This window comes from Physcomitrium patens, chromosome 24, assembly GCF_059467195.1.
Source record: "Physcomitrium patens ecotype Gransden chromosome 24, ASM5946719v1, whole genome shotgun sequence".
Classification (NCBI taxonomy): domain Eukaryota; kingdom Viridiplantae; phylum Streptophyta; class Bryopsida; order Funariales; family Funariaceae; genus Physcomitrium; species Physcomitrium patens.
Genome location: NC_143433.1, coordinates 762,866 through 785,000, shown reverse-complemented (window position 1 = coordinate 785,000; position 22,135 = coordinate 762,866). Strand labels below are relative to the sequence as shown.

Sequence of the window (22,135 nt, the reverse complement as noted above, 5' to 3'; positions counted from 1 at the left end):
TATATACATCTATCTCTTGACTTTTTTATATATTTTTATATATATATTTATATACATCTATCTCTTGCCTTTTCTATATATATATATTTATATTCATCTATCTCTTGCCTTTTCTATATATATATATATTTATTCATCTATCTCCTGCCTTTTCTATATATTTATACATCTATCTCCTACCTTTTTTATATAGATACATCTATCTCTTGCCTTTTCTATATATATATATATATATATTTATATACTTCTATCTCTTGCCTTTTCTATATATGTATATATATACATCTATCTCTTGCCTTTTCTATATATATATATTTATGCATCTATCTCTTACCTTTTCTATATATATATATACATATATATATATATATATGTATACATCTATCTCTTGCCTTTTCTATATATATATATATGTATATACATCTATCTCCTACCTTTTCTATTTATATATATATATATATATATATATATATATATATTTTTATATATTCATCTATTTCTTACCTTTTCTATAGATATATCTATATATATACATCTATCTCTTGCCTTTTCTATATATGTATATATATACATCTATTTCTTGCCTTATATATATATATATATATATATATATATATATATATCTATCTTTTAAGATATTTAGATCTAAATTTAAACTTTCAATCCTAATCCTATCAACCAACTCAAGTAAGTACCATGTTAGGGGAAGCACGTGCATTGAAGAGAGACAAGTACATTGACTTCATTAATTGAGAGAAACTATATATTTCTCAACTTTCAATCTGATGATCTCTTTTCCTATGCCTTGTTTAAAAATCCAAATTGATAGTTGAAATGTGTTCAAAGGTTCAACTTCATGCAAGACTTTACATTTTAAAAGTTTGGTACAAAATCCAAAAAGATGGCTTAGAGGCCAATCCTTCCATTGTATTTTTTGATTTAACACATGAAAAATATTATATATGAAATCACATCAATTTATAAAGTATACATGCATGACAAAGAAGAAACTACCATTTGGTTATAATTTACTTGTAGCACATGATTATGCTCACGTAGACTATGGATTGGTCTAAAATTCTTTAGCATATCTAATTTAGCAATAAGTTAATTAATCCAAATGTCTATGCAAAGAATTGAAAAATGTTTAAAATCAAAACAATGTTTGACTACAAAACACTACACCATGTGCCAATAGCATAACCTAAATTCTAAAGTATATTTGTATTTAGGCCCTCTATCATCAAATTTACAAAAGAGTTTCTTGTCTATATCGGTTAATAAAAAATTGAGTTAAATATGCAAAATGAGATTGTGCCCTTACCTATTGCTATCCAAGATTGGGAGTAGCAAGTAAAGACATAACCTTCATTGGAAATATCACCTCATAAAATGATAAATAATTGATTAGCATTTATCCATGGGGTGCTAGTCTAAGGGCACTTTTGCCAAAGATAAAATATTTAAATACAAAGTGTAAATATATTGCCTAGCTAACAGGATATAAAAGATTTTGGTACGTAATGTTATGTAGATACAGCTTAGTGTAATGAACAGAAAAACCGAAGAAACAATAGTGATGCAACTAATCCTACCATGAACATTTACAGATATCAAAGAGAAGAACCTACCACATCATTGACACGCTGATTTTAACTTTTAGTGCGAAAGCAGATTGCAGTGTTTAGATTATCGCAACAGTTGCAGTGAGTAGGTGTGCAAAATTCAGCATCTCCTTGAAGTTTCTGGATTACTTGGTGGGTACAGCTTAGAAAGTAGACGAATTCATTACAACCAAAAACCGACGAACAATTTTCAAGAGCAACAGCGACCCCTGGAATCGGATGTCTAAGTTCGTAGAAATGCCCGATCCTGCATTTTCTCTCCAAGAAAATAATAACAAAAAAAAAAAAAAACAATGTGTTTGATTTAGGCAATGCAGGTTGTGCGAGAAGTTACAAACTATCTTCCCTGGGATTGGGACGAGATGATGCTCTTCCGGTTCAACCCTAAAAGTTTTACAACTTGCGTTATTACCTTTGCAGAGTGTCAGAACTTGGTGCAATGATACCTAATCCCTACACCCAGCACCATGGTCGCGGATACGCCTCCCAATTCAGGGTACACATGCGATGCTTCTGTGAGTTTCCAAGGAGCAAATCAACATGACATATCGAACAGCCATGATTTGTTGTAACAGAGTACATCGGACGACCCAAATCGTGTTCCAGTTTCCGTTAGCCCATTCTGATGGGTAGCTGGTTTCACGCAACACCAATTGACGTGACGAATCCTCACGCGCAGAAAGTGTGTTAACGCACCCGGTCAGCATCTTGGTCAGCCTCAGATTACGCTTCATTACCGTTATGCTCCTCTGAATTTATCCGAGCACAGGCTTCTGTAACTTGCGCATCTTGTAACCTAGGCATGAGGAGCATTGAATCGTACTCCCGCAGTTGCCTTTACCCAAGTTTGATATCTCTAAATCAAGCCAAATGGCTATATTCGCAAACCTTGAATGGTATGATTCGACGACACTCGACCACCCGTAGCAGGTAAAGTAGCTGCATCTGGACTGGAACTCTGATTTTACAGTGAGGGCCTGAAGAAGCACGAGAATCGAGTTCCCGGGTTTTCGCTATTGAGGTCCTCCACGACCTGGCCACTAGTAGGGAGGGTATCAACTGTTAAGATTGTGCTCAGACACAATGACGTTGTATATTTGGCGCCTTCTACCCCCCACACGGGCTCCCGCCTTTTGTTAAACGCGGGAAACTTCGCCTGCGCAGTTCAAACATTCTGCAATCCCACGTTCTGCCCATCCAAAGCTTTGTCTCTTGGTTTTTTTTTTTTCGCTGCTACGGATGGATTTGTGCAGAGTAGACTCCATTGCGGCCTTGTTGTTGCTTGTCAATTAGGGCATTCCATTCACGTGGTGTTGTAAAGGAAGATCTACTCGAAGGTATGCTGCAGACACTGTTGCTGGATTAAGTTAGGGATGTCTCTGGTTTGCGCAGCTGCGTTTCGCTGCAGGGTTTGAGTGGAGTTGTGTTTTAAGAGGATTTATACCGGTTTTCGCACAATGACGTCGACGGTCAGAGCCACTGGGTGTTACAAATGTGGAAAGCCAGGGCATTGGTCGCGGGATTGTCCCTCGCAGCCTGCGTCTGAGAATCCCACTCCTGGATCTGCTTCGGTGCCGTCGTCGTCTGGGGTATTCGCAGCAGCGAAGGGAGGGACGCAGGCAAGCACTCAGGGGTTCAAGAGGAAGGAGCCTTGGCGGGGAGGTGAGAAATCGGGGTCTTTTGGTCCGCGTGAGAAGCCAGCCAAAGCGCGTGTGCCGCCCCGGCGCATGCCCAAGCTCACTCCCGATCTGCTGCTGGGAGATGATGGCTTGGGTTATGTGCTCGAGAAAATTCCCCGCCAAGTTAACATCAGAGGGCGAGGTCACGAGGTTGAGGATTTGAAGAGCCTGCTTGAAGCGTATGTCCGGTGGCACCAAAATCTATTGCCCTACTACTCCTTCTCCCAATTCGTGGAAAAGGTGGAGAAGGTCGGCTCCACAAAGCGTGTCCGGGTATGTCCTATAATGTCTTAGAGTCTTTTCCTTTTAGTGGTTGAATAACTGGTGTTCGTTTCCTGTTCGTGCTTCAGCCTTGTGTCTTTTAGCCCGACAGTGCAGAGTTTTGCTTCTAGTTCAACGATTTTCTTCAGTTGCATGGACGCTGCTCTTCCTAGGAAATTCAACCCTCACATGTGGGTATGCAGCTCTGTGTTCGTGAATTACGATCTAAGGTTGAGAAGGAAAAGAACTCCTTGGGCGCAGATGCCAACTCAAATGCAGACGATGATGGTCAGTATGCTTTCATCTGCCAACATGGGATATCTCTCTTCCATCTGAAAGTTTACTTGCACTTTCTGGTATCTTGGTTCCTGATGCTAACACTCTGTCAGTGGCACTTAATAACAGTCTCAATGCCACATCATATCAGTGTTCAATTCTATGGTCATAAGCTCACTTTTCTGAAATATATTCCTATCATCCAGAAGCGCCAGACACGAAATGGGAAGAAAACGATGGCGACGCAGCGGAGGATCACGGAGACCCACCAATGGATGTATTAGAGGAACACTTGCGTGAGTCAGCACATGCTTCAGTCTCAAACCTAGTAGAAGCAGCGCCTGCTTCTGCCCCAAGGCCTACCATTGTAATAGGTCCAGAGCCCAGTACAGTGGCCCAACAGGAACTTAAGGAAGAACAGCGGGCTAGAATGGAGGCTAACAAGCAGAAAGCACTTGAACGAGCCCGTGCCCGGAAACTTGAGTTGGAAAAGGCTAATTCTACTCCACTCACATAAGCGGTTATGTGTCTGGAGTTACAACCTTGTAGAGTAGCTACCAGCTTATATTCTACCTCAGATGAGCAGTGTACATATCGTCGTAGTACCCTGGAATGGCCCGATTCTTATTTTAAAGTCCCTGAGTTAGTCTCCTCCACCAGGAGCCTCTTGCTTGTGAGAGACTGAGCTGAAACATTAGATGTTTTGTTTACAAGCTTTCACGCATTTGGACTGTGACATCCATTAATCTTTCAGTCACAGCAGCCCTAATCGAGTTTATACGGATTCGGCTTTAGAATTTTTCGATTCATAGTTATGCGAAGGCGGTGGAAAATGATTGATGGCACACTCTTAATGAAATTTAAACAAGGTAACGTATAGGATATTTTGTATTGTATTGTATGTGAACAAGGCATTGTACTTATGTGTAGGATATTGTATTGTAGTTAATATTTTGCATGTTTAATTAAGTTGGATTCCTTGTGTATCTTATTTGTGAAAAAGTTCCCAACATTATTCATGTATGACTTTTTGTAGTCGTTTCTAGTAGTAGCCTGATGTGTGTGTATTATTCAATATGGGTACTAAAGCAATCTATTTATGTACCATTATTGAGTTATTAAACTGGCTTCTTAAATGATTGACCAACAATGGTGATAATAATTGGTTGAATATAATTAATACATCAAGGAGTAATTAGATAATTTATTGTGCTTTACTTCATATAAAATGACTTTTATGTGAGAATATACTTAAGAGAAGATAAATGGTAGTTTTGTTTATGTAAAATTTACTAGGATTATATCATCATCTATTTGTTATTTGTTAGAGTTAGGTTTCCAATATTGAATAGTTATACATCTAGTAGAGTTAGGAGAATTAGGATTTCATTATTTTTTTTGATGAACTAAATTAGTTACATCTTCATGTCTTATACAAACTTATTGTAAGAGACATTGGACATTTGTAAAATCAATCAACAAGTGCCAAAGTTAGTACTTATGTTTTATATGAATATGGTATGAATGTAAGTTCTTACAAACATATTGTAGATTGTTTTAATAAGAAAAGTTTTTCAAGGATAATAGAGAAGTTTATTTTTTTTATTTTTTTATTTCCTTACAAAGTCATTCAAAGAGAGTAAAACAGTCTTTTTTTGCTCCTCTCATATGTTTATAGTAGAAATATATAAACCCAATAATAAGAGACATCTATAAGACTACAAAGTTAGAAAGAGCATTCAATTGCATACTAGGGAGTTCTAGGATTCAAATGATTTTGATGCAAAGAAACATATGGCAATTGATTAAGTTGTCTCCATCCATTTTCACCAACATTAAAGAATCTTTAGCAACTTCACATATTGTTGCAATTGTACATGTAATATCATGCATAAGGTAGCAAGGTCCAAACATCAAAAATACAACATTATATCAAAAAATAATAGTTGAGAATACAACATCAATTTTCATTCTTCAAATCATATTAGAGCTTGCAATATCATTATACCTACAATATAAGTATCTATTGTTCTTTATGTAATTGGTATTCTTAAACATCAAGTACTTTGGAAAAGATTGCAAACATTCTATGATATATAAAACTTGAATAAAAAACAAACATTAAAAAAAAGTTGCATATTCTATAATTATAAAAATGGAAAGGTATAAACAAATATTTGCAAGAAATTAATTTTTTTCTTAATCAATTAGCTAAAATGTACATCAAATAATTTATCAAAGAGTTGATCCATCTTTAAGCAGATTTAAAAAGACACAATGAAATTATACATATTTTTTGAATAAGAAGATTTTTTGTTATAAGAAGAAGTTTCTTGTCAATATAAGAACAAATGATAATAGAGAAAAAGTTTTATATACAAGAGGTTATTTTTAAGAAAGTGGACTCAAAAGAAAAGACTTATATCAAAATTTGAGTGGACTTTCATTTGGTTGTCATCATCAAAGAAGAAGACATAGTTATCATCAAAATGCAAGAAGTAGCAATATAATTAAACCTCAACAAAGATCAAAACAACACATCACTTATCACAAATGTCACAAACTTTGACATTATGCTTAAAAATATGACATAATGAGTTTAGAAAATAAAACACAACAAATATAATCCATATTTTTAAAAATGACAAAAGAAAGTAATAACAATATAATAGAAGATGACAAAGAAGAAGAATATACAATAGATTTTATAATTGAAGCTGCAATAAATGCATGTTTTGATGCATTTGATTTCAAATGTACGTAGTTTTTTGACTTTGGAGTAAACTCATATGTGATTAGAAATAAATAAATAAATAAAAATATTACTAAAAAAATAGAAGACTCTAAAATATCTAATATTAAAAAAATTAAAGGATAAGATGTACTTGTAATTGGATAAGAAAATATATAATTTAAATTTTTCTTTGAATAAATAAAATTTGTAAAGAATGTTCTTTATATTTTATAAGTAAAAAGAAATTTATTTTTAGTTGAGATTTTTGCAAAATTAGGCCATATAATATTATTTAACTTTAATTTTTTTATATATTTTAAGATTTCAAAAATAAAATAAAAAATATATTAAGTTTAAGAAAAAAAATAATCCCATTTATATGGCTTCTTCATTGCCAAAAAAAGATGGAAATAATACAAACAATCAACAACAATATGATAGCAGAGATGATACTTGTTTTGAATAATTTACATATATATATATATATATATATATATATATTAGAACATCATTAGACTTTTGCATAAAATAATTGAACACATTATTTACCAAAAATTTTATCACTTATTTAATCAAAGATTACTTGATGGAATTCCGTAAATATTCTTGTGAAAAGAAGTGTGTGAGAATTATATATATAGAAAAATCCACAAAAATTATTTTTCCAAGAAACCAAGTAGTTTCACTGTAAGGTAGTTAAAAAATATTTATTCTGATTTATGTGGATCTTTACTATTTTTATCCTTTTTTTAATAATTCATTTTAACTTCTATAGATGATAATATACAAAAGACGTGGCTATTTTTTTACAAGGCAAATTTCAAATATTAGAGAATTTTAAACTATTTAAGGCATTGGTAGAAATTCCAAACATGAGTGTTGTATGCCTTCAAATTGACTAAAGAGGTAATACACTTTAAGTGACTTTTAAAGTTATTATCAACAAAAAGTTATTTAGAGAGAATTCATTTCTACTTACTCTTGATAAAAAAATGGCATTGTAGAGCAAAAAAATAAATCTAGATTAGAAGGGGTTTTAAGTATTATTATTAGAACAAAGATATAAAGATATTTGTAAGAAGATGTTGCAAAAATGGTTAATAACATTCAAAATTGATGTTCTATAAAGACACTCCAACTTCCAATATGTAGCAAATCTTTTACTTACAACAAACCAAACCTTGTTCATTTATGAATTTTTAGTTGTGTAGCATATTACCAAGTATCATTAGCAAACATAAATAAATTGGATTCTAAGGTTTTTTGTAAACTCTTCATATATTATAGTGAGAAGAATAATCTATATTATTACTATGATCTTATTAAAAGGAAGATTGTTATATCCATAGATGTGAAATTTGATGAAGAAAACTATAATTTGATAGTTTCATTGACAAAAAATTTATTCATGGAAAGAAATATTGATTTTTTTATATTTAATCAAAATACATTATCAAACAATATGATAGAAAAAAACATCCATATATGTTCAAAAAATTTATCATCAACAAAAATATTCAAACAATTATAAAAAGATGACAATGTAACAAGCATCTTTAAATTAAAATTAATAATTCCAATAATAAAACAACAAAAAAAAATCTAATTAGGTTAACAAAAAAAATCAAATCTTCTCTTTGCAGCTCAATAGCTAAGCTCTTTAATTTGGATTTTCAAACTTGTAATGCTCTCTAAACACCATCAAAGAGAAATTTAGGTACATTTATCAAAAGAATTAAATTACAAGAGAGCTATGATGACACAAACAAAATGAAATGGGAAATAAGTGAAAAAACACCTACTATATACTTACTTCAAAATGAGTTTGGAAGGAGGGTGTTGATTGTATACATTCATTAAGAATTTATCATCATCCACTTATTCATCTATCTCTTGCCTTATATATATATATATATATATATATATGTTTATATATTTATATGAGAAGGCTTTAAAGCTACAAAATCAATCACATTTTTTAGAAAATAAATGGAAATAAAAATTTTGACAACAACTTTGCCCTTATATGTATTTAAAATTCAACTCTAAAAACTACAAGTAAGTTGAAAAAATCAATAATAAAAAATTGCTCAGCTCTATTTCTGAAAAGGATTCATTGAAAGATTTTAACAAGATTTGTTAAACACTTGTCTTTAAAACATTGAAATAGTAATTGGAAAGAGAAATCATGATTTGCAAATTCAATGTTTACATTAACACAAATGTGTGAATCCTTTCTGCACATTTTGGTCTCCTTAAAACACAAAGACAGAATGAATCCAAGAAGATGGATGTAAGAAAAGAGAGTATGGATATGGTTGTAAAGAAGTGGAGAAAAGAGTGGAAAGAAAGGCACCCAAGAGAGATGAGAAACCGGATCTGCAAATACCGAAACAAAAATCCCCTGAAAAGCACTCGTACTCACACTTTCCTCATTTAAGAAAACAATAATGGAAGCATGTGTTGTGTTTTGTGTCACCAGCAACCGAACGCGAAAGATAAAGAAATAGGAGGACGGGAAAGAAAACGGAAGTCAACGAGAAACTCGGAAGATAAAGAAATAACAAGGACGAGAAAGATAGCGGAAGACGACGAAAAGCGCAATGAGCAAACGCGTGGTGAAGGACGAGGATGCGCATCGAGCGACGCCGCGACGGACAGCACGGGAGGCCCGTGAGGCCCGCGAGGGGATGGATCGCAGTCAGATGATGCGATCGCACGCTGTGGCCTCGCATAGCATCACATCGCAACGCAACGCAGGTCGCCGGCCCCCCAACGCGGCCCCACTCGGCGCGCTCCCATAACACTTGCCGTGGCACTCACCTGGCCGGCATTTGTTCGCTCGCAGATTCCGTATTGCCTGCTCCCCTCCTCCTCTCGTGTCGTCTTCCTCTCCACTCCCCAGGTGCGTCTCACCCCCTCCCTTTCCACTCCTCTGGTCGTGTGTTGCTGTCGCTGGCCTTGTTGATATGGATTTCGTTTCGCTGCATCCAGTGTGGGTTATCCATGTGGATGTTGGAGAGAGTGTAGGACCCATTTCTGTTGTGGGTTTTGTGGGTTTTGTGGTTTAGACCTGGGGATTGAGTGTTGCATTGGGGTTTTGGTTTTTGTGTCTTTGTGCTTGAGTAGCTGATCCAGGGAGTGAAGGGTGCTCTGCCGCCATGAAGGTCATTGACAAGATCAACAATGGCCTCGCCGGAGGCAATGTGGTGTTCTCCTTCGAGTTTTTCCCTCCGAAGACCGAGGAAGGAGTCGAGAATCTGTTCGACCGAATGGATCGCATGGTCATGCACCAGCCTGCGTTTTGTGACATCACCTGGGGAGCTGGAGGGTCGACCTCCGCTGTCACCCTCGACATTGCCAACAAGATGCAGAACATGGTAAGTTTCGGGACGCCGTCTTGGACGTGGTGGTAGTTTGTGGTGGTTGTAATCGGACCAGTGTTCCTGGGCCTTGAAGCAAATTCAATGTGTGTTGGAATTTTTGCGCAGATTTGTGTCGAAACCATGATGCATCTTACCTGCACCAACATGCTGGTGGAGACGCTCGATGGTGCGCTTGACAGCGTCAAATCTAATGGGATTCAGAACATTCTTGCTCTGCGTGGTGATCCACCACACGGCCAGGACAAATTCGTAACCATCGAAGGAGGGTTTTCCTGCGCATTAGATCTGGTAGGTATTGCTTCGATCTTTGTGAATGGAGAAACAAAACTCGGCTGTGACTTGGCTTGGCTGCGTCGACACTTTTTTCATACTTCGCTGAGCTTAGTGTTGAACCTTGTGCCGTAAAAGTGCGTTGGTTGTGGGTGCACTGATGCCAGTTTTGTAGATCGTTTTGTAGGAGGAGGGGTTCCTGATCTAATTCGTAGGAGTTGAATTGCTTTAATGAATTTACCTGTGAAGATTTCTAAGTGATTTGGCATGGTACTGCGCAGGTGAGACACATCCGAGCCAAGTACGGTGATTATTTTGGAATTACCGTCGCTGGATACCCTGGTATGTTGCACTCTTCATCACGTGGCACCTCTTTGCACAGTGTACTTGTTACTTTTAATTTTGGTTTTGGCTTGTAGACACTGATGCTCATGGAAGTGCAGCTGCAGAATTATCTGTCGGGTAGTTACTCTCAAACGTCTAAAAACATATCCACACACTATCAGCCGCTGTGACAATAACTTCTGCGTTCACATCTGTAGTAATTGTAGTATAGAGGAAATCCATATCTGGTTTCACATTTGTTAGAATGTTCCCATTTTTAGAAATATCTTGCCACCCAACTCTCAAAGTCATTGGTGTTAACTGCAGAGGCTCATCCTGAGGTGATCGGCGAAGACGGAGTTGCAAGCGAGGAGGCGTACCAGAAGGACCTGGCTTATCTGAAAGAAAAGGTAATCACAGTCCCCATGCATTTACTACATGCCTGTGATGAGTAATTGCTTCTACTTTCTCAGTAGACACCGCAAGCTCCTTGTCATCCTCATCGGTATTTGTGATTGAGGATATGAACTTATCCTGTTTGTCTTTTGCACACAACGTCTTAGCTTTTTTTTTTTTTTTTTTTTTTTTTCTAAGAGTTGTGGATTTCACGGCAGTATCAATCGGGTGTCCGTTGCCCGAGAGACATCTAATCGGTTCTCTGTTTTTTCGGAATTTGAATTTTTCTAAAAGTTTTACTTCTGGGTGTCCAGTGTGACGCAGGTGGAGAAGTCATTATCACCCAGCTGTTTTATGATACCGATATCTTTTTGAAATTTGTGAATGATTGTCGTCAAATTGGTATCAAGGTGCCCATTGTACCTGGTATCATGCCCATTCAAAATTACAAGGGCTTTCTCCGCATGACCACCTTGTGCAAGACCAAGGTATGACTTCAATGTCTTTCTCTTGTCTGTAATTCCTGCAATGGGATTCTCTGTTGAGAGGGATTTTAACAAAGTAAGGCCCGCGTCTGGTTACTGGTCGTACTCGTCCTGCCGAATTAGATGTTGGTGGCATATCATTTGTTGTGACCGGTTTTGGAATGTTATTGTGATACCATTTTATAGTGTACAGTGAAAATGCGCGTATCTAAAGAAGATATGTATGCACTTATCAGGTGCCAGCTGAAATCATGGCTGCACTAGAACCTATCAAAGACAACGACGAAGCAGTGAGAGCGTATGGGATCCACCTAGGCACAGAAATGTGCAAGAAGATCCTGGCGCATGACATCAGGACATTGCACTTGTACTCCTTGAATTTGGAGAAATCAGTTCTTGGCATTTTACAGGTAACTTATAGAGATTAGGATTCTTCCTGCTAATACAGCTAGTAACCATTTCAGAAATATTTTATTGGAAGTTTCATGTATCATTGAAACCGAGTCTTCACCATGGGCACTTTTTATGTCAGAACCTGGGGTTGATCGACTTCAGCAGGGTTTCTCGTCCTCTACCGTGGAGGCCTCCAACTAACAGCAAGCGTACAAAGGAGGACGTGCGTCCTATTTTCTGGTTCGGTTCTGTCTAGGAAATCCTATTTCTTTTCCTCCTCTGCCGTTCGAAGGTCCTAGGCTTAAATCCAGGTCATTTTGAAGAATGTCTGAAGATCTTTTCCAACTTATTTCTTATTTCTACTTTTTGTAAGGGTTGTAGTTTGGTGCTAGCCAATATGTGCCTACACAATGAATGTAGGCTTCATCTCGAACTTCCAATTTGATTAGAAATTAAGTTATTGGATAGGAACATTAGAAGTATGCTCAAATGCATAGTTATTTTAATTCCTCTTAGGATTCTGAAGCCCTAAGGAATGTATTCTCGTTCCCTTAGGGCCAACCGACCTAGAAGCTACATTTCACGAACCACCAGCTGGGACGATTTTCCTCGTGGAAGGTGGGGAGATACCGCCAACCCTGCTTACGGCAGCTTCAGCGATCATCAGGTCAGTTCATCAGTTTCAAAAGTGAAATCTTCTTGCTAGGAAGTTGTTTTCTTCATTCAACATGTGTTTTGACCATGGTCTAGTCCCATCATTCATGGCTAGTAGATACAGGCTTTCCAAATCGATTCAATATTGCTTTCATGTGAATGTGCGATTACCTACTGAAATATTATGTTGCGCTTGCAGTTCACCAGGAAGAAGACCCGTAGCAAGAAGTTGCAGAAGGAATGGGCGGTGCCCTTGAACTCATCTGAAGATGTGAATGCGGTATGGAACGGGTTATCCCCGAACCTTTTCTGTTTTTTACCGTCTACTTAACGAGAATTGATCAAACTGGGGTCACGGCATAAGCTATTGCAGATTATGTGTAAGTATGGCGGTTGTGTAACTGAAGTTGGCTGGATTATATTTGCAGATTTTTGCGAAGTATTGCCAAGGAACTCTGAGCACGCACCCATGGTCGGAGTTGGAGGGACTGCAGCCGGAGACCGTGCAGATTAATGAGAAGCTCGTTGCTCTTAATCAGGGAGGGTTCTTGACGATCAACAGTCAGCCTGCGGTCAATGGCGAAAAGTCGGATTCCCCGAGCGTGGGTAAGTTCCACTAAACTCATTTCATTGTAACACCCCAATGCCTACGCAGTAATTCAGGCGTGAGAACTGTCGTCGCAACTATTACAAGGGCTGATCTTTTTGGCATTATTTTGCTTTATTGTGAGACAGTATCTTTATATCGCCCATAACATTTATATTCACATCGATTATGTTCAGGATGGGGAGGTCCAGGTGGTTATGTCTACCAGAAGGCATATGTTGAATTTTTCTGTTCACCTGAGAAGCTTCAAGCCGTCATTGAGAAGGCAAAGACGAGTCCATCCTTGACTTACATTGCAGTGAATGCCAAGGGAGAGACCAAGTCCAACGTCGGTCCTACCAGTGTGAATGCTGTCACATGGGGCGTTTTCCCTGCCAAGGAAGTGATTCAACCAACAGTAGTTGATCCAGTGAGTTTCATGGTATGGAAGGACGAGGCCTTCCAAGCTTGGGATCAAGAATGGGCTTCGCTTTACCCTGAAGATGATGCCTCACGCAAGATTCTCTCTGAGGTAATTGTTATGCGAGTTTTGTCTGGACCTTTGAGTATCGGGGGTTACAGTGTGGATGTCATCGTTTGCTGAGGCATAAAGGTATCAAGATTTAGTCTAGGTGTGCTCCACTCGTGTACGATGAGGTAGGAGGTGTTATGCTCAAATCTGGCTACTTTGGCATTTCATTTATATCGTTACTTACGCGACGGGGTATTATGTGCAGATCAAGAGCTCATACTTCCTGGTCAGCATGGTGGACAACGACTACATTAACGGCGATCTTTTCTCTGTCTTTGCCTGAATGAAACTTGAACACCAATCTACACATGTGGGATGATGTGTAGAAAATATCATTTCTGTGTCTGGTTGGAACACTGCATGTCAGACGCCTGAAGTAGGTGAAAAATGGATTGAGAGAAAGGATATCTGAAATTCATGATATTTTAGTTTGAACTAGACAAGTGCAATTTGCTTCTGCACTTAGTTCTCTAGATGAGCTCATGTCTAAATTTAAAATTGGAAGTAACTGTTCTTTTATCTAAAATGTTGTAACAATCAATCTATTCAGTAGTCATTACCGGCAGTGCCATTTGTTTTCATGATTTTTAAACAGGATATATTTTTGAACACATGTTTCGTTCTAATCACCTGCATTCTTAAATTAAACATCTTTTGCCTTCGCGATTAAAAGAACACAATAGCTAGAAATTGCAACGATGCATCCATGCAGCACAAAAGCAGTACTTCTCTTCTGCTCCAAGGACCTCTGAATGTCACGACAGAATCACGTTTTTTGCAGTCATTTCCGTGCCACATTATGTCAAAATTCAGTAATAGTGCATCAGGTGTTAAATAATCCAATTTCTGCGTTGTCAAGGGTTTAGTTCACAGTGTACGGGAGAACATATCATCACTTAGTTGATCCGCTGAACGTATTAATGCAGCACGAAAGAGTAGCCTCGCACTCTAATAGTCTTCTAGCCTCCAATCTGACCTTTTAGGTCGTCCGATATTGCATCGAAACAAACTAGTCCGAGGAAGAGAACTGGAGGAATGAGGGTGCGGGAACGCCAAGAGTTATGTTCCAAGCTGACGCTTTCCACGATGCAGCTGAAATCAGGCAGAAGTTAAGGTGACATTACTTAAAAGATAAAGCAAGTGGGCATTCTAATGAGTTGATGAATCACTATCATTGCAAATAAATTTGTATAAAATCGGATAATGATGAGAATTACCTCGACGGGGCTCCAATTTTAAAGATGAATGTTGACAATTTTTTGAGTCACTATCTTGAATAAGCGGGATGACGAACAGGCACATTCAGGCCTCTCGCAGACATCAAGTGACCTGCAAACCAACCTGAGTGGCATGTCAGAGCATATCCTTCGCAATTTACCGCCACATCGCAGCAGGTTGTAGCTCCAGCCCTTGTAGTGGCGCTCTTGTCCTTTGCGAACCTCTTGGACACGAATTCGTCGGTGTTTTCCCGCACCGACGGCTCTCGATGCATTCTCAATGCGATGAGGAAGCTTCCCCCATTTTGAGTAGCCATGCATTAGATGTAGTTTTTGGCCATGTGGATAAAAGCAACGAGCCGGAGATGGACGGGTTCAAATCCACTGGTGGGTATATTGCACAAGGTGCTAACCATGATCTGCGTCTCTTCCGCACGCGCGTCTTTGGATATGCCAGAAATCAGGGTTAAGATTGGAAGCATTAAGCATTTGATGAAATGTCGGAGCGCTGGACGTGAGGAAAAGGACGCCGAGTGGAAGACATAATCAAGTATACGCCAGGTTGCCAAATTGCATCATTGTGTTATTGGTTGAGTCCGACTTGGAAGGAATTTCCAGCACACGGACAACATGGAACTCGAATTTGCATCATTTCTCATGCTTTTGCATTGCCTGCAAATTATGCTGCACGTGATGGATTAGACACTGAATCGGACATCTCACGTCTTCTAGCTAGAATTGGATCAAACTGGACAACTTGGGTTTGGATTTCTGATTGAGAATTGCTGCAAGATGTGGGGATTGTGCGTTTGTTGTAAGGCTGCATCATCATTTAAGTGAACCCTTTTAATGTTAGTTGTGGTCAGATAGTTGTATTTAATGGCTTTGTCGTATGGGAGGAATATGAGCTTGTCAGGAGGACGAGGTTTTGTGCCGAAAAGGGTAATAAATGTACGGCATGATGTTTTTGTTTCCATGATCTAAATAGCCTTAAAACAAACTACTGGTTATCACAAGATCATGGATGTGACTCTTGTTTTTGGAGAGATTGTATTCTTAAGTCGAAGACTGCAACCAATTGCAAATATGGTTGTTGAATACTTCAAGATGACTGGGTTCCAGTGAAGGTTTGTCTCAGATTGTCTAAAATACACAATCTAAAATATATGTGCGTGTTGAATCTTCAAGTAAAAAGGAAAGAAAAAGAAGCTAGATTTGTTGAGAATGTTTAGAAAGACACAAGAGTAATAGTAAGTCATACACACACAAGAGTAGTAGTAAGTCATACACACACACACAAGAGTAGTAGTAAGTCATACACACAAGAGGGTTTTTAAGGAAAGAGAGCTTCACACACATACTTCTATTAATCTAGTTGTGTCTCATATACAAGAAGAGAAAAGAGGAGAGGATAAACAGTACTTCTCCACTAGACTCTAAATACTGTAGCTATAGTAATTATTGTAGTCTACAGTAAATATTATGGAAAGCGTCGGCTACATTTAATGATCTCAACACTCCTCCTTGCTCATCATAATATTTACATAATATAAAATTTGCATAGAATTATGATGTATACTTTTCTGTGATCTTGCAAGATCAACAATTGTTGCCTCATTAAAACCTTATCTGGGAAAACCTTATTTTATTTAAAGACAAAACAATAGATGAAGGAAAAAGAGTACAACACCATTTTCTTTAATTATTTAAAGAGCTCATTAACTTTTTTATTCAAGAAAAGCAAGTCGCCACAGACCAATGCCATAAGTAAGTCAACGATGGTTACTTAATGAGAGAGCTTTGGTGAAGAGATCAACAAGGTTATTTGTAGATTCAATTTTCTTAATTATAAGTGCTTGATCAGTAATCAAGTCATAAGTATAACTGAAATGCTTTGGATCAATATGCTTTGTCCTATCGCCTTTAATGAAACCAACTTGCATCTGTGCAATACAAGCACTATTATCTTCATGCAAGATAGTTGGAGAATCATCATATGAAAATCCACAGGTTGTTTGAATGAATTTATCAATTGATCGCAACCAAATACATTCTTGAGATGCTTCATGTAAGGCAATAATTTTTGCATGGTTGGATGAAGTTGCAGTTATTGTTTGTTTCACTGATTTCCATGATATTGGAGCTCCATGTCTTAAAAATACATATCTTGTTTGAGATTTAGCTGTTGTAATATTAGATTTATATCATGCATCACAATATCCAACTAATTTTGGATCTGCAGATTTTGTGTAGTATAATCCTAAGTCTTCAGTACCTTTTAAATAACGTAATAAATGTTTGATGCCATTCCAATGTTGTAGTGTAGTATGTCTTGCAAGAACACTAACTACAAATGCAATATCTGGTGTTGTAGATGTAGCTAAATACAAAAGTGCTCCAACCGCTGCAAGGTATGGATATTGGTCTCCCAATATTTCCTCCTCATCCTCGCATGGTGTTAGGAACATAGTCCTTAGAACCTTCTAGAGACAAGTTTCTAGAACCTTTTAGAAGCAAGTCTCTGGAACCTTCTAGAAGCTTCCTAGTTGGTAGAAGATGTTAGGAACATAGTCCTTAGAACCTTCTAGAGACAAGTTTCTAGAACCTTCTAGAAGCAAGTCTCTAGAACCTTCTAAAAGCTTCCTAGTTGTTAGAAGTTGCTTGAGAAGCTTCCTAAATAGGAGTATATATTGGAATCGAGGCTGAAGAGTTCTTCAGTCTCGACAATACATCTCTTGGAGCTCTAGCTCACCTCTCTGGTGTTGTTTTTGTATTCATCTGATTAATCTAGTTCTTTCCAGTTCTTCTTCTTGTTCAATCTCGAGTCTGTATTTTTGTGTCTGTGACACTTTGTCGAGACTTCACTCACCTCATATATCAGAGCTAGTTTCTTCCTTGTTAGAGTGTGGAATACTCCTCTGTTTGGAAGTCTATTAGCATTTTAGAGGTTGCGGATTACCCTCCTCTAAATTGATACTTCTTTTGTTACAATATTGGAGTCTTATTCTTCTTGGAGAGAGTGGATTACTCCTTTTCTTGAAGCTCCTAAGGTATTTTAGAGGTTGCGGAGTACCTTCCTCTAAACCAATATTTTCTTCTTGTAGAGTCATTTCTGTCCTTCTCTTAGAATGGCCGGAGGCCAAGACATTAGTATGACAGAAAGTTCGGAGTCCAAATTGGATGCTATCATGAATGCCCTTGCTACGTTATTGCAAAGAACTGCAAAGATTGAAGGAGTCGTGGCAAGGCTTCATAATGATGGAGCATCTGGAATGGCACAATCTAGGTTGCACCAGCCTCAAACTTCTGCATTTGGAGAAGCAACTTTGCCTGAGGTTTGACAAGCACTGCTGATTCTACAACATAAGGAGCCCCGAGCTAGCCTTCTGGACAAGTTCGATGATACGCATTCCAAATTTCGAGGATTCGTCAACCAAATCAGGTTGATAACAGTTTTGCAACCCGAACGCTATCCAACAGAGGAGTCACGTGTTGGGCTTGTTGGAACCTTACTTACAAAACAAGCTCTATCATGGTTTGTTCCTTTGTTTGAGAAACTATCCTCTATACTAAACAACTTTGAAACCTTTTTGGAGGTGTTTGCGGAAGCATTTGGTGAACACGACAAGGTTCGATGGGCTACAACAAAGATCTGGTGATTACGACAAGGGATGCGCTCTATATTAGTCTATGCATCGGACTTCAGGTAATTAGCATACGACATCAATTGGGACGAAGAAGCGTTGATGAGTCAATTCTATTGGGATTTAAAGGACAATGTGAAGGATTTGCTGTAAACTCTTTCTGATCCGCAAACGCTCAACGAAGCTATTAGCCAAGCTGTGAAGTGTGATAACCGCCTATTCCAACACCGCCAAGACCAACGTTCAAGACAACATACGATTTGCCATGTTCCAACTATGTCGGCAAGCAGCATGAATTCACATTCAGAGATAGAAGACATGCAAATTAATGCGGTACGTATCAAATTCCTTACTCTAGAAGAAAAAAAACGACGTATGGAGGAAGATCTATGCTTATATTGTGGTGAAGAAGGCCACAAAGTTGGAAACTGCCCCAAGAAGCAAAATTGACATATTGTCAGGACTAAAGGTGAGTTTGTTCAGGAAAACGAGGATGCCCAGCCACAATAGGAACCGTGCGTCTGAAAAGTGAAATATCGCAATAACAATCAGGTTCCTTTCTTTCCACTCAACTTGCCCTTTGCTTTACAATCCCTTTGCTTATTGGCCCTCAGAAATTGAGAACCTTAGCATTATTAGATTCAGGAGCATCTGCTTGTTTCTTAGACGAAGAATTTGTAAAGTGTCATAAGATCCCTTTAGTACAAAAATCCAAACCTGTTCACATTGAGGTCATAGATGGATGACCTTTATTGTCTGGTAGTGTCATCCATGAATCAGAACCTATAGAAGTGAAGTTTAAGGGCCTTTTGTTTAGAAACTGATGCTTCGGATTTTGCTTTGGGAGTTGTACTTTCACAAATGGGAGAAGACAAGAAGCTCCATCCGGTTGTATTCTATTCTCGAAAGTTCTCTATTGCTGAAATCAATTATGAGATCCACGATAAGGAACTTCTTACTATAGTGGATTCTTTCCAAGAATGGCGTCACTTTCTTGAAGAAGTTGCACATCTAGTGACCGTATACACACATCACAAGAATTTGAAGTATTTCATATCGGCTCGAGTACTAAATCGACATCAAGCTCGGTGGAGTATGTTGCTATCTAGGTTCGATTTTGTTATCACTTATTGACCTGAAAAGCAGCAAGGACTATCTCATGCTTTATCGAGGAGATCGTATCTTGTACCAAAGGCTGGAGAAGCAGCGTTTGATCAACAATGTATGACGTTGTTGAAGCTAGAGCAATTTCAGCTTTGCACTACTATGGTGGCAATTGATGCTGACTTCCTGAATCAGGTACGTGTCATGACCATTGAAGATTTAGTAGCCATTGATATCAAGCAGCATGCCAATGATGATAAGTTCAAGGTGGAAGGTGATCTTTTATACTTTGAGGAGCAGTTGTATATCCCAAAAGGACCAAGACGGCTCTGAGTTCTTCAATCTCGCCACGATTTTCCAGTTGCGGGACATTTTGAATTCAACAAGACATTGGAGCTTATTTCTCGAGATTTTTGGTGGCCCCAAATGTGGAAGGATGTGAAAGATTTTGTCCTCTCCTTCGAAATCTGTTCAAGATCTAAGAATCCTCAGCATCGCCCTTATGGACTCCTACAGCCATTGCCGATTCCACGTTGACCATGGTCTTCAGTTTCTATGGACTTCATCACGGACCTACCATCATCGAACTCATTTGACAGCATCTTTGTCGTGGTAGATCGGCTTACAAAGATGGCACATTTTGTCCCTTGCAAGAAGACATCATCCAGTGAAGTCACAACAAGGCTCTTTCTCGATAATGTGTATCAATATCATGGATTACCAGATGATATCGTATGAGATCGAGGAACCCAATTCATATCAAAGTTTTGGAGATCTCTCTTTGAGATACTGAAGGTGGATATCAAGCTTTCTTCGACTTTTCATCCTCAAACTGATGACCAAACGGAATGGATGAACCAAGTCTTGGAACAATACTTACGATGCAGCATCAACTATCAGCAAGACGATTGGACTACATATCTGTCGCTAGCCGAGTTTACATATAACAACACTATTCATGCGTCGACTCAATACACACCATTCTTTTCCAATTATGGGTATCATCCGAAGCTTGATTTATTGAGTCCGTCAAAAAATAACAATCCAGCAGCTGAAGGATTTGCGAAACAACTATCAGAGCTTCAAAATACATTGAAGCTTCAATTACAATCCGCTCAAGAATCCTACAAGGCATCTGTAGATAGATTTCGGAATCAAGCACCTACTTTTGAAATTGGAGATAAAGCATGGCTTCTTCGACGAAATATCAAGACCAAGCGACCATGTGATAAATTGGACTATTGAAGATTGGGACCATTTATCATCCAGAAGCAAATCAATCTAGTGGCGTACCATCAGGAATTACGGGCTTCTATGAAGGTACATCCACTCTTTCATGTTTCTCTCTTGGAGCCTTATCGAGAGTCGTCTTTTCCTGGAAGAGTGCAATGTCCGCTACCTAGTATTGAGATCAAGAATCAAGAATACGAGGTTGAAAAGGTGCTGGATTTACGGCGAATGTGGGACAAGTTGAAATATCTTATTCATTGGTGCAGCTACGACATTAACGAGCGAACGTGGGAGCCAGCTGAAAATCTCGCCAATGCGCCGCAAAAGGTATAGGATTTTCATCAACAATATCCTCATAAACCTAAGCCGGTTTGACGATAGCTTCCTTCTGAAGCTTGCTCACCCAAGAATATAAGAAAGAGGGAGAGCACTACCAAAATTCGTAGTTGATGTAGTTATTTTCTCCAAGATAAAGTAGAATTTTTTTAGTAGCCATAGTTTGGTCTTCTGATATGAATAGCCAAGAGATAGATACTATGCCAGTCAGATTATCTCAACCAACTAGCTCACGAAGGCGACTCCGAGATGAAGAACTGCCTACACCACGATGACGACGGAGGATATCGAGTAACCAATCATTGGTGATTGTATTTGAGTTTGAGCTTACATATGATGGTCAGACTGAAGGCGTGTTTGTAGGACAATTTCACAATGAGGACACAGAAGTTCATGCTTGGTCAGAAGTCGAAGGCATGGGCTACTACCATTGGTTTCAAGGACCAATGAATCACTTGCCTTGTGAACAACAATTGGAGTTCATAGCAGACATTATGCGACAAATCTTCATTTTCTTGCGTTGGTACTGATTAACAACAACATTGCTTCTCAGAGACCTCGAAGCTAAAAGAAGGGGTGATGTTAGGGACATAGTCCTTAGAACCTTCTAGAGACAAGTTTCTAGAACCTTCTAGAAGCAAGTCTCTGGAACCTTCTAGAAGCTTCCTAGTTGGTAGAAGATGTTAGGGACATAGTCCTTAGAACCTTCTAGAAACAAGTTTCTAGAACCTTCTAGAAGCAAGTCTCTAGAACCTTCTAGAATCTTCCTAGTTGGTAGAAGATATTAGGGACATAGTCCTTAGAACCTTCTAGAGACAAGTTTCTAGAACCTTCTAAAAGCTTCCTTATTATTAGAAGTTGTTTGAGAAGCTTCCTAAATAGGAGTATATATAAGAATCGAGGCTGAAGAGTTCTTTAGTCTTGACAACACATCTCTTGGAGCTCTAGCTCACCTCTCTGGTGTTGTTCTTGTATTCATCTGATTAATCTAGTTCTTGCCAGT

At 38.2% G+C, this 22,135-nt stretch overlaps 2 protein-coding genes across 2 annotated transcripts; both read left to right on the top strand.

Annotated features, from left to right (window-relative positions):
* Positions 1–2,762: 2,762 nt before the first annotated feature.
* On the top strand, positions 2,763–4,718 carry LOC112276434 (uncharacterized). The gene is made up of 3 exons (XM_024507737.3): positions 2,763–3,577; positions 3,769–3,853; positions 4,048–4,718. The coding sequence occupies exons 1-3, from the start codon at positions 3,083–3,085 to the stop codon at positions 4,356–4,358; spliced, it is 891 nt and encodes a 296-aa protein (XP_024363505.1). The 5' UTR covers positions 2,763–3,082; the 3' UTR covers positions 4,359–4,718.
* Positions 4,719–9,418: 4,700 nt separating this feature from the next.
* Positions 9,419–14,180, top strand: LOC112276809 (putative methylenetetrahydrofolate reductase (NADH)). Its single transcript, XM_024508519.3, has 13 exons — positions 9,419–9,480; positions 9,705–9,955; positions 10,067–10,249; positions 10,513–10,573; positions 10,883–10,965; positions 11,266–11,439; positions 11,673–11,846; positions 11,969–12,069; positions 12,385–12,496; positions 12,683–12,763; positions 12,912–13,089; positions 13,267–13,601; positions 13,807–14,180. Exons 2-13 carry the CDS (start codon positions 9,737–9,739, stop codon positions 13,882–13,884), a joined length of 1,779 nt encoding a protein of 592 aa, XP_024364287.1. The 5' UTR covers positions 9,419–9,480; positions 9,705–9,736; the 3' UTR covers positions 13,885–14,180.
* Positions 14,181–22,135: the final 7,955 nt, after the last annotated feature.